This window comes from Balaenoptera ricei, chromosome 3 (genome assembly GCF_028023285.1).
Source record: "Balaenoptera ricei isolate mBalRic1 chromosome 3, mBalRic1.hap2, whole genome shotgun sequence".
Classification (NCBI taxonomy): domain Eukaryota; kingdom Metazoa; phylum Chordata; class Mammalia; order Artiodactyla; family Balaenopteridae; genus Balaenoptera; species Balaenoptera ricei.
The window spans coordinates 182,186,478-182,198,089 of record NC_082641.1 but is presented as its reverse complement, the minus strand read 5'-3'; the positions used below and the strand labels follow the sequence as shown (position 1 = coordinate 182,198,089).

The following is an 11,612-nucleotide window of genomic DNA, read 5'->3' as shown; positions in this document are numbered from 1 at the left end:
AAGAGTATATCCTGTGCACTCTAAATAGCTCTGGGGTCAATCATTGTACTGTGCTCGCTTCGGCAGCACATATACTAAAATTGGAACGATACAGAGAAGATTAGCATGGCCCCTGCGCAAGGATGACACGCAAATTCGTGAAGCGTTCCATATTTTGCCCTTTTCCTTTGGTATCCGCGGTGTTATAACTGGGCTCTGTAAGCGACTTAACGCATCGAGGGTTTCTCTGGATTCCACTCCCATCCGCAATTCTTCCTGCAAAAGTTGGGTCTATTGGTGTCGGACTCTCCCCAGTTTGAAAGATCTTTTCCAGAAAGACCTCCTAGGATTGCAGGGAAGAGTGCACCGGGGGACAGGCACCGCCTGGGCAAAGGTCGGGGGGCCGGGCTCTCTGGGGGCCCGGCTGGAGTAGCGGGGTGGGGGAAAAAACCCACGCACCAGCCAGGGGCCAGGACAGGAACGCAGTTCGCCTGAACGGTTCTGGAGACAGGCTGTGGACTCCCTCAGAGACCCGACACCCGCGCCCGGAGCCCCAGCCCGTCCTGTGGGCGCCGGCAATTCGGTCCGCTTCACAGGTGGGAGCCTCCAAGCGGGTTACTCAAGTATCTCCTTGTGTCCTCCCTACGAGCCCTTGGGATTTCCGTTATTTAACATCTATGTGTAGAACTTTTTAAATGCCTGTTAAAACGGAAGACAGCACACCCAGCACCCAGATCTTGGTTTCTAAAACGGTGCCCCAGGGAAAGGAACCAGGCTCCTTGGCGAAACGGCTGGTTCTAGGACGAAGCAGGAATATGCAGAGGAGCCCTGTGCACCTTGTAGCGGCAGAAAATGAGGGTGCTGGAGGGTACTCGAATAAATAAAACCCCGCAACTATGGGAGTGCCTCAGTGACACACAGGAGCCACTGAAAGGGCTCCCAGCAGCCGAATCTGGAACAACCTGAGGAATAAAATTAAGGAATATTGGATTATAACCCAAACTAGAAAGTAAATGCCCACGCGTCCGTACTGATATAAATGGTTAAACAAATACACAGGGGAAGAGACAAATCTCCCCTGTAGAATTTCCAGTAATCAACATAGATACTCCGCCTTCAGAGAGGTGGAGGAGATCAGGGGTGAGGTCAGTAGAGAGGAGCCCCGTGGGCAGCAGGGACCCCTGATGTGGCCGGGTGAGAAGGGAACTTCCCTCAGCGCGATCACAGGAGAACAGCAGATAATCCAGGCTGGGGGACCCTGCAGGATGCACAGCCGTTCCCAGACACACACAGAAGGAAGACACGGGAAGGAGGCCACGTGAAGACGGAGACAGAGGCTGGAGGGATGCAGCCACAAGCCAGGGGCGGCCGGAGCCCCTAGAAGCTGGAAGAGGCAGGGAGGACACTCCCCTGGAGCCTCTAGAGGGAGTATGGCCCTGCCACACCTTGATCTTGCATTTCTGGCCTCCAGAACCAGGCGACAATAAACTCCTGTGGTTTTAAGCTGCAGTGTGGTGTATTTTGTTCAGCCACCCAGGAAGCTCACACAAGTGACTTTTTTTTTTTTGGCCATGCCACAGGGCACGTGGGATCTTATTTCCCCAACCAGGGATCGAACCCGCAGCCCTGCAGTGGAAGTGCAGCGTCTTAACCACTGGACCACCTCCAGGGAAGTCCCACAAGTGACCTTTTCGGAGGTCACACAGCTGGGAGGTGGCAGAGCTGGGGTTTGAGCCCGGGCACCTGGGAGGGGACCAGCCAGGGCAGCAGAGCCAAGGGCCGGGCCACTCCTAGCAGAGTCTCCCCACACACCTGCCTCCACGGGGGGTGTCACTCAGAACCAAGCTTCATCCCCTGAGGCCTGCAACCCTCAATGACCAGGATACAAGGGCATCGTGAGTGCCCATCGTGCCCCCAGCCCTGCCCCAAAGGAAAACCCCACAGCAGCAGACCAGAGCACCAGAAATTTATTGAACGCTCCACTTTTCCCAAAGCACAACTAGCCACACACACGGGGGTGCAGGGCAGGGGTGCAGCCACCAGCCCTGCTTCCTGTGCCAGGCCGGGGTGACCAGCACGAGGACACCCCAGAGCCAGGCTGGGGGCAGGGGCAAGGGGACATGGAGAGAGGAACAGGACAGTCTGAGGGTGGAGGCTTCTGGCTGGAAGTCCCAGATCCTCAGTATGAAGGGAGCGGGGTGTGTAGAGCAGACGGGGCCCTAACAGCCACCAAAGGGGAGCGGGGAGGGCAACACACATTCCCAAAAGAGGGTGACACCAGCCTTTAAGACGCAGCTTCCATTCTGGGTTGCGGGGCACACACATGCACACGCGCACGCGCACACACACACAAAACGTAATGCTCCCAGGGCAAGGGGACCCTCCACCCAAGCCAAAACTGGGAGAGGGTCAAGCAGGGACTGGAATGGAAGCCCCCTAATTTATCACTTGGGGCGAGTTTTTGTTTTTTTTTCTCAAAAGGGAAATTTAAAAATCTACAACAAATCACGCCAAATTCATTAAAAATGATAAAAACCCAGCCTCTCCCTCCTTGCTTAAGCTTCACACGGGGCCAAAAACGCTGACCCAGGAAGGGACAGGGAAGTGACCAGGCCGGGTGTCTCCTCCCGAGTCTAAGCCCCGGGGCGGGAGTAGGGCGGATATTGTGCTCGTTTGGGGCAACCCAGCCGCCAGCTTTAACCCGGAAAGCTGGGCGGGGAAGGGGTGGGGTGCGGGAGCCACCCCAAGGGGGAGAGCACGTTTCCAAAGGAAAATTCTAAAAATAATAAAGATATTTTAGCGACGGTACGGGAGGTCTTGGCACTGGGGAGGCGGGGCCGGGGGCAGGGCCGCCATCAGCTACGCTGCTCCAGGTACGCGGACAGGAGCAGCCCCGGCGGCAGGAAGTCCAGGTGCCGATTGCTGACCTTCATCTGCCGCTTGCCCTCCAGGTCACCACCTGCCGGGGGACAGGCAAGACACGGAGGAAGGCGAGGGTTGTGGCACACAGGAGCCCAGCCCTCGCCCTGTCCTGCCCCAGGTCCCCACGAGCTGGGCTGCCCCGACCCCCCAGGTGCCAGGCCAGGCGCTGAGAGCAGCTCGAGCTGTTCCTTCCTCTCCCATTACTTATCCCGTGTCCTACGGGCACAGAGACGCACGCACCACCGAGACACACTGGCCCGAGGCCAGGGGGACTGAACGAGGGTCCCGCCCTGACCCTTGGTCTCCCACCTCCATCCCTGCCCTCAGAGGGAATCACCTAGGCCCCCGGTGGCCCAGGCCCCACCAACCTCCCTTCACCCACCTCCCGTCACCCCAAAACCTGAACCATAGCCATACACAACCCAAGCTGGGCCCACCTCCCAGCCTCTGGCCCGGCGGCTCCCTCTCCCCTGCTCCCCATCTTGCCAGGCCCCGCCTCCTACGTTCAGGCCACGGCTCCACACCCGCAGAGAGGCACCCCCAGCGCAGCCCCTCCATCCCAAGTCAGTGGGAACAAAAGCAAGTGTGGGGGCTGCATCTCCCTCCCAGGCAGCCTGAGAGGAACCATCCTGGGGTTGCCATGGAAACTGTCTCCTCAGCAACTCCAGGCAGGAGGCAGAGAGACGGGCGAGGAGAGAGAGGACCCGATGGGATGCCGAGGGCCAGCAAGGGTCTGCGAGGACCCTCCGTGGGGGGGACTGTGTCCCAAGATCACTTCCATCGTAAAAGGGGCACACAGGCCCCTGGAGGAGGGACTTGCCAGAAGTCGCATGTGTGGCACAGTGGAGGGTGGCTATAGCTAAATGCGAACTCTGCAGACATCGGGGTCCCCTCATCTCATCTCGGGGTCCCTGGAGGCCCAGCTTCATCAGACCCACACAGGCCCCTCTCTCCCCAGCCCTGAAGATGCAGATGGAGGGGTGTCTGTGTGCACAGCGTCATCCATCGTGGGGCCAGAGGTACAGGTGCTTCTGATGAATTAAGGCAGCATCGCACTGCCGCCTCTGTGTTCACGCTGTCCCTCCTCTTCCAAAGCCTGCCACCGGGTAAGCAGACCCCGGGGAAGCCCAGCCTTGGTTTCCCCCAGACTGAATCAGCCAACTGGGGTCCCACGGGCCGCCAGGCACTTACTGGCTGAGATGAGGTCCATGTACTGGCAGATGGCGTGAAGCAGGAGCCTCTCAAAGCTGCAGGGAATGGATGCTGAGTGGCCAGAGCCAGACACCAGGGGAGCTCACCGCGCCCACCCCCACCCACCCAGTCACCTGTTGTCCAGCATGGCCGTGTACACGGCCTGGGGGGACACAGAGAAGAACCTCAGCAGCCGCTCCTCCCAGGTCTCCAGCGTTTCCTGCAGGAGAGACAGGCCCAGGGGTCAGGCCGACTGTGGCACCCTAGCCAAGATGTCCAGGCCCCCCACATCCATGACAGCCTCTGGAGCCCGAAGCCCTGGGTCCAAATGTGGCCTCTGATTCACTACATGAGGCTACTTAACCGTTTCCAAGGATACCAGGCACTCAGATACATCCACACCTTTGAATCTCTGAGTCTTTGGCCTGGTGAACTCCTACACATCCTTCAATACCCACCTTCATTGCCCCTGTCCCTCCCACCCTCAAGGAGAACCCTTGCCCAGCCCTGGGTCCTGCACTCGGATCTCACTAGTCTGTATCCTGCCCTGTCTGCTCCATCGCACCACGTTCACTGGGTTACTGGTCTCCCCTCACTCTGCCCCTGATTGAGAAGCTGAGAAAAAGGGCCTTCAAAAAAGACCAGGCAAGTGGAAAGAGACAAGGCCAAGGCCGGGCCTGGTACTCACCATGGGAATACGGCTCCGCTTGAGAACGGCTCGTAGACGCCGGCTGATACGCTGGAAGCACTCGCGGGGCGTGTAGGCCGGGTCCTCTGCAAGAGTCCATGCAGTGGGGCAGAGATGGGAGTGAGCCGCAGGCCCCGCCCACACACCAGGCTCCTCCCACCTGCCCGGCCCCACCCACACACCGGGCTCCTCCCCACCTGCCCCGGCCCCGCCCCCCCACACCAGGCCGGGCCCCCCATCATACCTCTGCCCCACACCCCCAACCCCGACCCAGGCCCACCTCTCCGCCGGTCTTCCCCGCGGGCAGGCCCCCTCCTGCGCGCCTTGCTCTTGCCCTCATTCTCCAGGTAGCGGAGAACCCGCTCCTGCTCCTCCCCAGAGCGGTTCATGAAGTCGTTCCAGACCTGGAAGAGAGGCAGGCAGGCCCTGACTAATGACTGCAAGCCCCCGAGCCTCAGTTTCCGCATTTGGCTAATGCACATTGGGGGGGGCCACAAGTGCACAGAAATACTCCTTGTGCACACATGTGACCACTGGGCCGGCCAGGAGTTCGTGGGGCACTTGCGGACCCACCTGTGTGGGGCGGGGAACCGAAATGAACCAAACACACCCCCAATCACATCAGTAATTCCAAGTGTGATAAGCAGATGAACCATGGGTGCTGGAAGGTTCTGGGGTGGGTGGGTTTCAGGCCTCTGGAGGGAGACCCGGGGCATTCATCAAAGAACCAGGGAGGGGATGGGTGCTCCTGGCACAGGGTCCAGCATAGGCAGTGCCTGGTGGTGGGCGGGGGAACCCAGGGCAGGATACGGGGCCGCACCTCGACATAGGTCTCGTTGCTGCAGGCCTCTGCAAAGATGCTGGGTGCTGCAGGGGGCGCCAGGTCCCCATCCTCCAGGCCAGGTGTGCCTCCGTCTGTCTCCAGCAAGGTCAGGAGGTACTGGGCTAGATGGAAGCAGACGGTCTCTGGGCTGGGGGCTGCATTCGGGCCCCCTCCCCTCGGGCCCCCCCCCGCCCCGCCAGGCTCCATGGGGTCCAGAGGACCATGTTTCCTCCCCCACACCTCTATATTTAGGGCCTTTACTCTCACCAGCCTCCCCTCCTCCACGCTCCAGCTGTCTTTCCCAGAAGGCACAGGAACCGTCCAGCCTCCAGAACTCCTCCTACCTCTCCCAGGCTTGGCTTGTTGAACTCCTACACCTCCTTTAAAGCCCCAGCTCCAATGCCCAGAGCTCCCTCTCGTTGTCCAGCTCAGGGCCAGGCTCAGATAACAGAACATGCACACCATTGCTCTCTGAGGCCTAGGAGCCCCCAGGAGGCGCCCCTCAACCCCTGCTCACTGTTCTCCAGGCGCTGGAGGCTCTTCCGCCCCTTGGCCTTGGGCACGAGGTCTGAGTTCCGCACAGCCTGGTTGATGAAGTGTTGCTTCCGCTTGGAGGCCGAGAGCCTCTTCACCTGAGAGCCAGCTAGAGTGGGCAGGCAGCCCGGAAGGGGCCTGTGGGCCGGGTGTTGGGGGGCAGTCCTCAGGGCCAAGACAGACCAGGACGCCCAGGGACAACCCTACCATCGCCACTCTCTCACAGCCATCCCCTGCTTGGTTTCCCTCCACAATGGGAAGCTCACCCCCTATCACATGTGCAGCCCTTAAAATGTCATTGTGTCTCATCGTCACATCACCCGGGAAGCAGGTACCGTGGAGGACAGGTTAGTAAACCAAGGCTCGGAGAAGGGGAGCCACACATTGGGTGGGAGGCCAAGAAAGCTGCTGCCCACTCCCCCAGGCTTCCAGGTTTGAGCTGCAAGCTGGTGAGGCCCAGAGTCTCCCTCCTCTGGGAGCTTCTCGAGACTTCATTTGATGGAGCATCCCCTCACCCCCAACCCCATGCCTCCAACAGAAGGTAACCCAGAAAACGGCCCCCAGGAGCTACGGTGATGCCCCGGCCCACCTGACTCATGCCCCAGGGGCCCCCTTGCTGGAGGGGGGAGGCGGACAGAGTGGCTCCCCACCCCCACCCCGAGCACTAATCCTGGAGACGGATTAGCGGCCCAGGCAGGCCTCTCGCTGGGGACCCGAGGGCCAGGCGGCAGGTGGCCACGCGGGAGGGAGGGGGGGGATATTGAATGGAAACTTCCGGGCAAGAAGCTGCAGGGCGTCCTCCCCGGTCAGCCCCTGACCACAGGCTGAGAGGAGGGTCCCACCCGGCTCAGAAACCCTCACGCTGGGAGCCAGTGGTGGACTCTGAGCCTAAGAGGGTCTAGGGTGCCAGGATTCCCCCTCCTCACCCTGCGCCTCCGCTCCAACCCGCCAGGCAGCCCAGCCTCTGGGCCTCTGCACCAGCTGTGCCCCCGCCTGGTGCCCACACCCCAGGCTCCGAATGGCTCACTCCCATCTCCTTTTGGCCTCTGCTCAAACCTCCTCAGGGGGACCCCGGCCCCTCACTGCTCTGTTCTCCTGATGGCCACACGTTCTACCACCCTGCCCACCACCCACCGTGATCTCCATGAGGGCAGGGTTTGGTGTCCACTGTAGCCCTGCCTGGCATACAGTAGGTGCTCAAAAAAATAACTGCCCAATCAGGTCTCCAGCAAAATCTCACGATTCCAAGACTGAGTAGAACCCAGAGTCCAGAATTCCACCCAAACTTTCCTAGTGTTCAAAGTTCCTAAGACACAAATTAAACAGAAAAGCATGACCCCTGCCCCACAAACAGGCACTAGAAAACGCCATGAAGCCCTAGGACAGTGGGACAAGGTGCCTCAAAGAGGTTAGGATTGAAGCCCACACTCACCAAAGTCTATACATATGTAAAGAGTCCCCAGCCTTAAGTTTTTTGCCCCGGCCAGAAAGGCTGTTACATCTTGATCACGAAGCAAATAGGCTGATGAGCCTCAGCCCTGTCTGAGGTCGGAGTGGGGCAGGCTCCATGGATGGCACTTCAGGCAAAAATCTATGAAAAATTATCTGATGGGTAAACTCATGCAGGCACAAGTACCCATCAATAGGAGACACACAACCAGTGGTTAGAATTCGGCGTTTTCACTGCCGGGGCCAGGGTTCAAAGATCCCACAAGCTGCGTAGTGCAGCAAAAAAAAAAAAAAAAAAAAAATAGGAGACTAGGAGACACGCAGGCAGGGGTAGAGCCTGGAAGCTCAGCCCTGAGTTTGAATCCCAGCTACGACGGACACTTCACTGTGTGACCTGGAGCCTCAGCTCTTTCTCTGCAAAGTGGGGATAACAATGGCCCCTGCTGGTCTGGGAGGGGGCACTCAGAGCCAAGAGGAACCAGGACACATACCTTTCCCCAAGCTGCCACCTGTTTGGTTTCCTCCTGTGACTGGGAGCTCACCCCCTGGACCACACCATTGATCATAGCCTGGTTAAGCGATCGCCTTCACCATCACCCCAGGAGGCAAGTACTATTGTTCTGATGCCTGTTATACAGATTTGCAAACCGAGGAGCAAAGTCATTACCCCGAGACCCCACAGCTGCAAAGAGGGCAGCTGGGACAGGGCAGGGCAACTCAAGTCAGCACAGAGCCCACAACTCTGAGGCTGGATGCAACCTTCCTGAGGCCCAGGCACCCCCACCCCAAGCTCCAGATTCAGCTGTGGCCTCGCTGTGGCTCCAGGGCCTGTGTCTCCACCCCGCAGCTGGACGGAGGCCAGGACAGTGGCCTGGCAGGGCAGATAACAGGACCACATCCTGGGGGAGCTGTCGGGGAACCTCAGAGCAGGATGGGACTCAGTGAGAGAGCTTGGGCCCTCAGGACGTGGGGCTCCCTGTCACCTCGGGACCCGGGGTGGAACCAGGATTCGAACCTGGTCTGAACAGGACCACTCCCCTGAACCATCCAGCCTCCCGCTTCCCTCTGGGGCCACAGTGGTCAGAGGGGCTCAAACTCAGGTCCCGCTGGACCCCTCAGACCACAGCCCACTGGACTAAGATCCAGCTGCTCCCAGACCTGCTCCACCATCACCTGTGGCTCCTCAGCACCCTCAGGACAAGGCCCAGCCTCTCCCTGGCCTGGCATTGCAGGTCTGGTGCCTGGTCCCACAGGCCTCCTGGGGCCTCACTACCCTCTCGGATTCCAGCAGATTCCAGGAGGAGCCTGGGGCAGACTGCAGAGCCTGGAGCCACAGAGAGGGCAGGCGGAGGGGGCAGCAGATTTGTAATGAACGCTGGGGAGGAGGTGTGGAGGACAGCGTAAACTTTATATAAAATACATCCACATCAGAACATCGACACCCATCTCTCTCTGCCTCGTGGCCCCTGCTCCAGGCACAGGGCCCTTTTACTGCATCGCAAACTGATCTGGAACAGCCCGCCTCAGGGCCTTTGCATGTGCTCAGCCTCCTGCCTGAAGAACCCTTTCTCTGGCTCCTTCTGGTCCCAGCTCAAAAGTTACCTCCTGGGAGAAACTGCCCCACCCCGCAACTAGCCCAATCAGCCCCGTTTCCGGCTTCACCGGTTGGCATCAGAAACCAGCTGGTCCTCATACTTGTTTACTCCTGATTCTCACCTCCTTCACTAACCTGCACAATAAGGACAGGGTCCCTCTCGGCCGCTCCTGTGTCCCCAGCACCTGGCCCACGGCAGGTGCTCAATAGCTGTTTGTTGAATGAATACCCGAACTTCTGTTTACACACTCACCCGAGGGCCAGTTCATCTGCTTCCCCAGCCACCCAAAGAGACCACTTTACAGATGGGGAAACTGACCGCCCAGACGGGGCACCTGAGGCTTCCTGGACCCAGCAGGCCTTGGGAAATGTCTGCACCATGGCAGGGGCCAGCGTCCAACAGAGGCGGACAGGCCCGACAGTGGAAACAGCTGCTAAGTCAGGTTGAGTTTGGGGAGGACAGGTTCCTTTGCCTCCCCCAATTCTCCCTGCGGGTTTTGAGATGGGGCCTTTGACACCCACTCCCCTAGACAAACACACCCCCTCTCTGGCACCTGCCCCTCCCCCAGGAACAGGCCAAAGAGGAACCTACTTTCTCTAGCAGGAAACCAAGGAGGGCTCAGAGCGGAGGTGACTCAGGCTGGGGTGGGCAGACAGAAGGAGCAGCAACTCCCCTCCCCCCCACCCAGGGCATGGAGGTGAGGGGGGATGGGGGCAGGTTGGAGGGACCCACCTGGCAGGTAAATACCCACTTTGAGTGGTTAAGGCCCCTTAAAAGAGGGTAGATAACCACATCTGTAGAGACCAGTACAGCTTCTGGGTAATAATAACAATAAAGTAATAACAAATATAATAATAATAAAGCAATCACAAAATACCAAAATGAGAAAATTATTTTAAAATAATAAAACACCTCCAATAGTAAACTATTTAAGATAATTATTAAAGAACGGACACTCCGCTTTGCTGGGCACCTCCAAGTGCAGGGTCACTGACCCCAGCCCCTCAAAGAGAAGGCCGCTGTTATTTCATTTTACAGATGGGGAAATCGAGGCACCGAAGGGGTAACAGCCTGCCCGGGGCCACTCGGACGGGCACACGAAGGAGCAGAAATGAAACCCCAGCAGCCAGGGTGGACCACCTGGGTTTCTGCATCAACACTCGGGTTAGAAAGAGATCTGCGAACCTGGGGGAGGGGGGCATACCCATATGGGGCCGGAGAAAAACAAAGAGCGCGTCCACCGGGAGGTGGGGGGCTCACAATCCCGCCGGGTACACAGGACTGGCTGGGGGGTAAACCCCCGGCTGGGGGACAGGAACAGCCGCAAGTGGGTAACTACCCAGAACACCACCAGCGCGGATTCCGGGTACACCGCGCGCAGCGGCATTGCCTCACCCGACGCGGCGCCCAGGACCCCCGAAGCTCGGGGACTTCAGCGCCGGGGGTCCGCACACGCGGACACGGGGGTGTCCCCTGCGCCCCGGCAAAGACCCGGGAGTACGGGGATGGGGTTTCCCCGGGAAACACCCACTGACAACAAAGCCCACCACCACCCCGCTCCACCCTAGTGGGGTACCCCCCAGGGAAGGGGGCGGGGCGGGCCGGGGGCTGCAGCCCGGGAGGGGGTAAGAGGAGGGGGCCCCGGAGCCCGGAAGCGCGCCCCGCCCGCCCGCCGGCCGCGCTCACAGCGTCCGCCGCCCGCCCGGGGCGACCCCCGCCGCCGCCGCCGCCTCCTCCGGGCCGCCCTCCGGGTTCTCCAGCGCGACCATAGCTTGCACGCCGCCGCCGTTGTCGCCGCCGCCCGGCAAGGCCTTCTCGGGGCCGGGCAGGAAGTGACGGGCGCCCGGAGGCGGGGCGGGGCGGAGCCTGGAGGCTGGACGCGCCGGGTGGGGGTCGCGTCCACGTCCCGGCCGGGCCCGAGCTGCGGGCCGGGGACACCCAGCCCCGGGGCAAGGACGGGGACACTGAGGCGGGGGACACCCAGCCCCGAGGCACGGACAGGGACACTGAGGCGGGGGCACCCAGCCCCGGGGAAACCGGGGCAGAAGGCCGCGCCTGTCCTGCGCCCAGGCGGGGCTGTGGGCACGGCACCCAGCCCTAGGGGGACAGATGGCGAAATTGAGGCCTGGGGAGGGAGGAAGGAAGCGGACGTCCTTTTCAGAGGCTTGGACAGATGAAATGACCCATGCTACTCCCACCCAGCACCAACAGGGCTTTCCTTCCACCAGACCCCTCCCTGTCCTCCGTAAAGTGCAGCCTCCGGAGTCCTGGCTGGGTGCCTCAGTCTACTCTTCTCTAAAAATAGGACAAAGCTAACCCCACCTCCTTCTGCCTTTTAGAGTTTATTCATTTAGCAAATGCCCACTCTCCTTGGGATGGGGGCTGTGCTCTCCGGACCCAGCAGTGATCAAACAGAACCTCCCCGCCATGG

The 11,612-nt window shown here is 60.1% G+C and overlaps 1 protein-coding gene and 1 non-coding gene across 4 annotated transcripts; one reads left to right on the top strand and one right to left on the bottom strand.

The window, feature by feature from the left end:
- The first annotated feature begins 50 nt into the window (after nucleotides 1-50).
- LOC132364242 (U6 spliceosomal RNA) lies at nucleotides 51-157 on the top strand. The gene has a single exon (XR_009502781.1). It is a non-coding gene; the product is annotated as a U6 spliceosomal RNA (small nuclear RNA).
- Nucleotides 158-1,930: 1,773 nt separating this feature from the next.
- R3HDM4 (R3H domain containing 4) lies at nucleotides 1,931-10,994 on the bottom strand. 3 transcript variants are annotated; one of them, XM_059919010.1, is made up of 9 exons: nucleotides 10,868-10,949; nucleotides 7,570-7,728; nucleotides 6,121-6,275; nucleotides 5,601-5,725; nucleotides 5,061-5,184; nucleotides 4,781-4,866; nucleotides 4,227-4,312; nucleotides 4,093-4,148; nucleotides 1,931-2,938 (listed from the first exon to the last, which is right to left on the bottom strand). In XM_059919010.1, exons 2-9 carry the CDS (start codon nucleotides 7,581-7,583, stop codon nucleotides 2,835-2,837), a joined length of 750 nt encoding a protein of 249 aa, XP_059774993.1. In that variant the 5' UTR covers nucleotides 7,584-7,728; nucleotides 10,868-10,949; the 3' UTR covers nucleotides 1,931-2,834. The 3 variants fall into 3 exon arrangements, with proteins under 3 accessions (XP_059774993.1, XP_059774992.1, XP_059774995.1); XM_059919009.1 differs by lacking the exon at nucleotides 7,570-7,728 and having other exon boundaries at nucleotides 10,868-10,994; XM_059919012.1 differs by lacking the exons at nucleotides 4,093-4,148; nucleotides 7,570-7,728 and having other exon boundaries at nucleotides 2,845-2,938; nucleotides 10,868-10,994.
- Nucleotides 10,995-11,612: the final 618 nt, after the last annotated feature.

Coding starts and splice junctions, on each gene's coding strand:
- R3HDM4 (XM_059919009.1), bottom strand. CDS start 10,950: ATGGTCGCGCTGGAGAACCCGGAGGGCGGCCCGGAGGAGGCGGCGGCG. Junction 5,185..5,600: donor GCAACGAGACCTATGTCGAG/GTGCGGCCCCGT, acceptor CCTCTCTTCCAG/GTCTGGAACGACTTCATGAA. Junction 4,149..4,226: donor ACGGCCATGCTGGACAACAG/GTGACTGGGTGG, acceptor CATTCCCTGCAG/CTTTGAGAGGCTCCTGCTTC.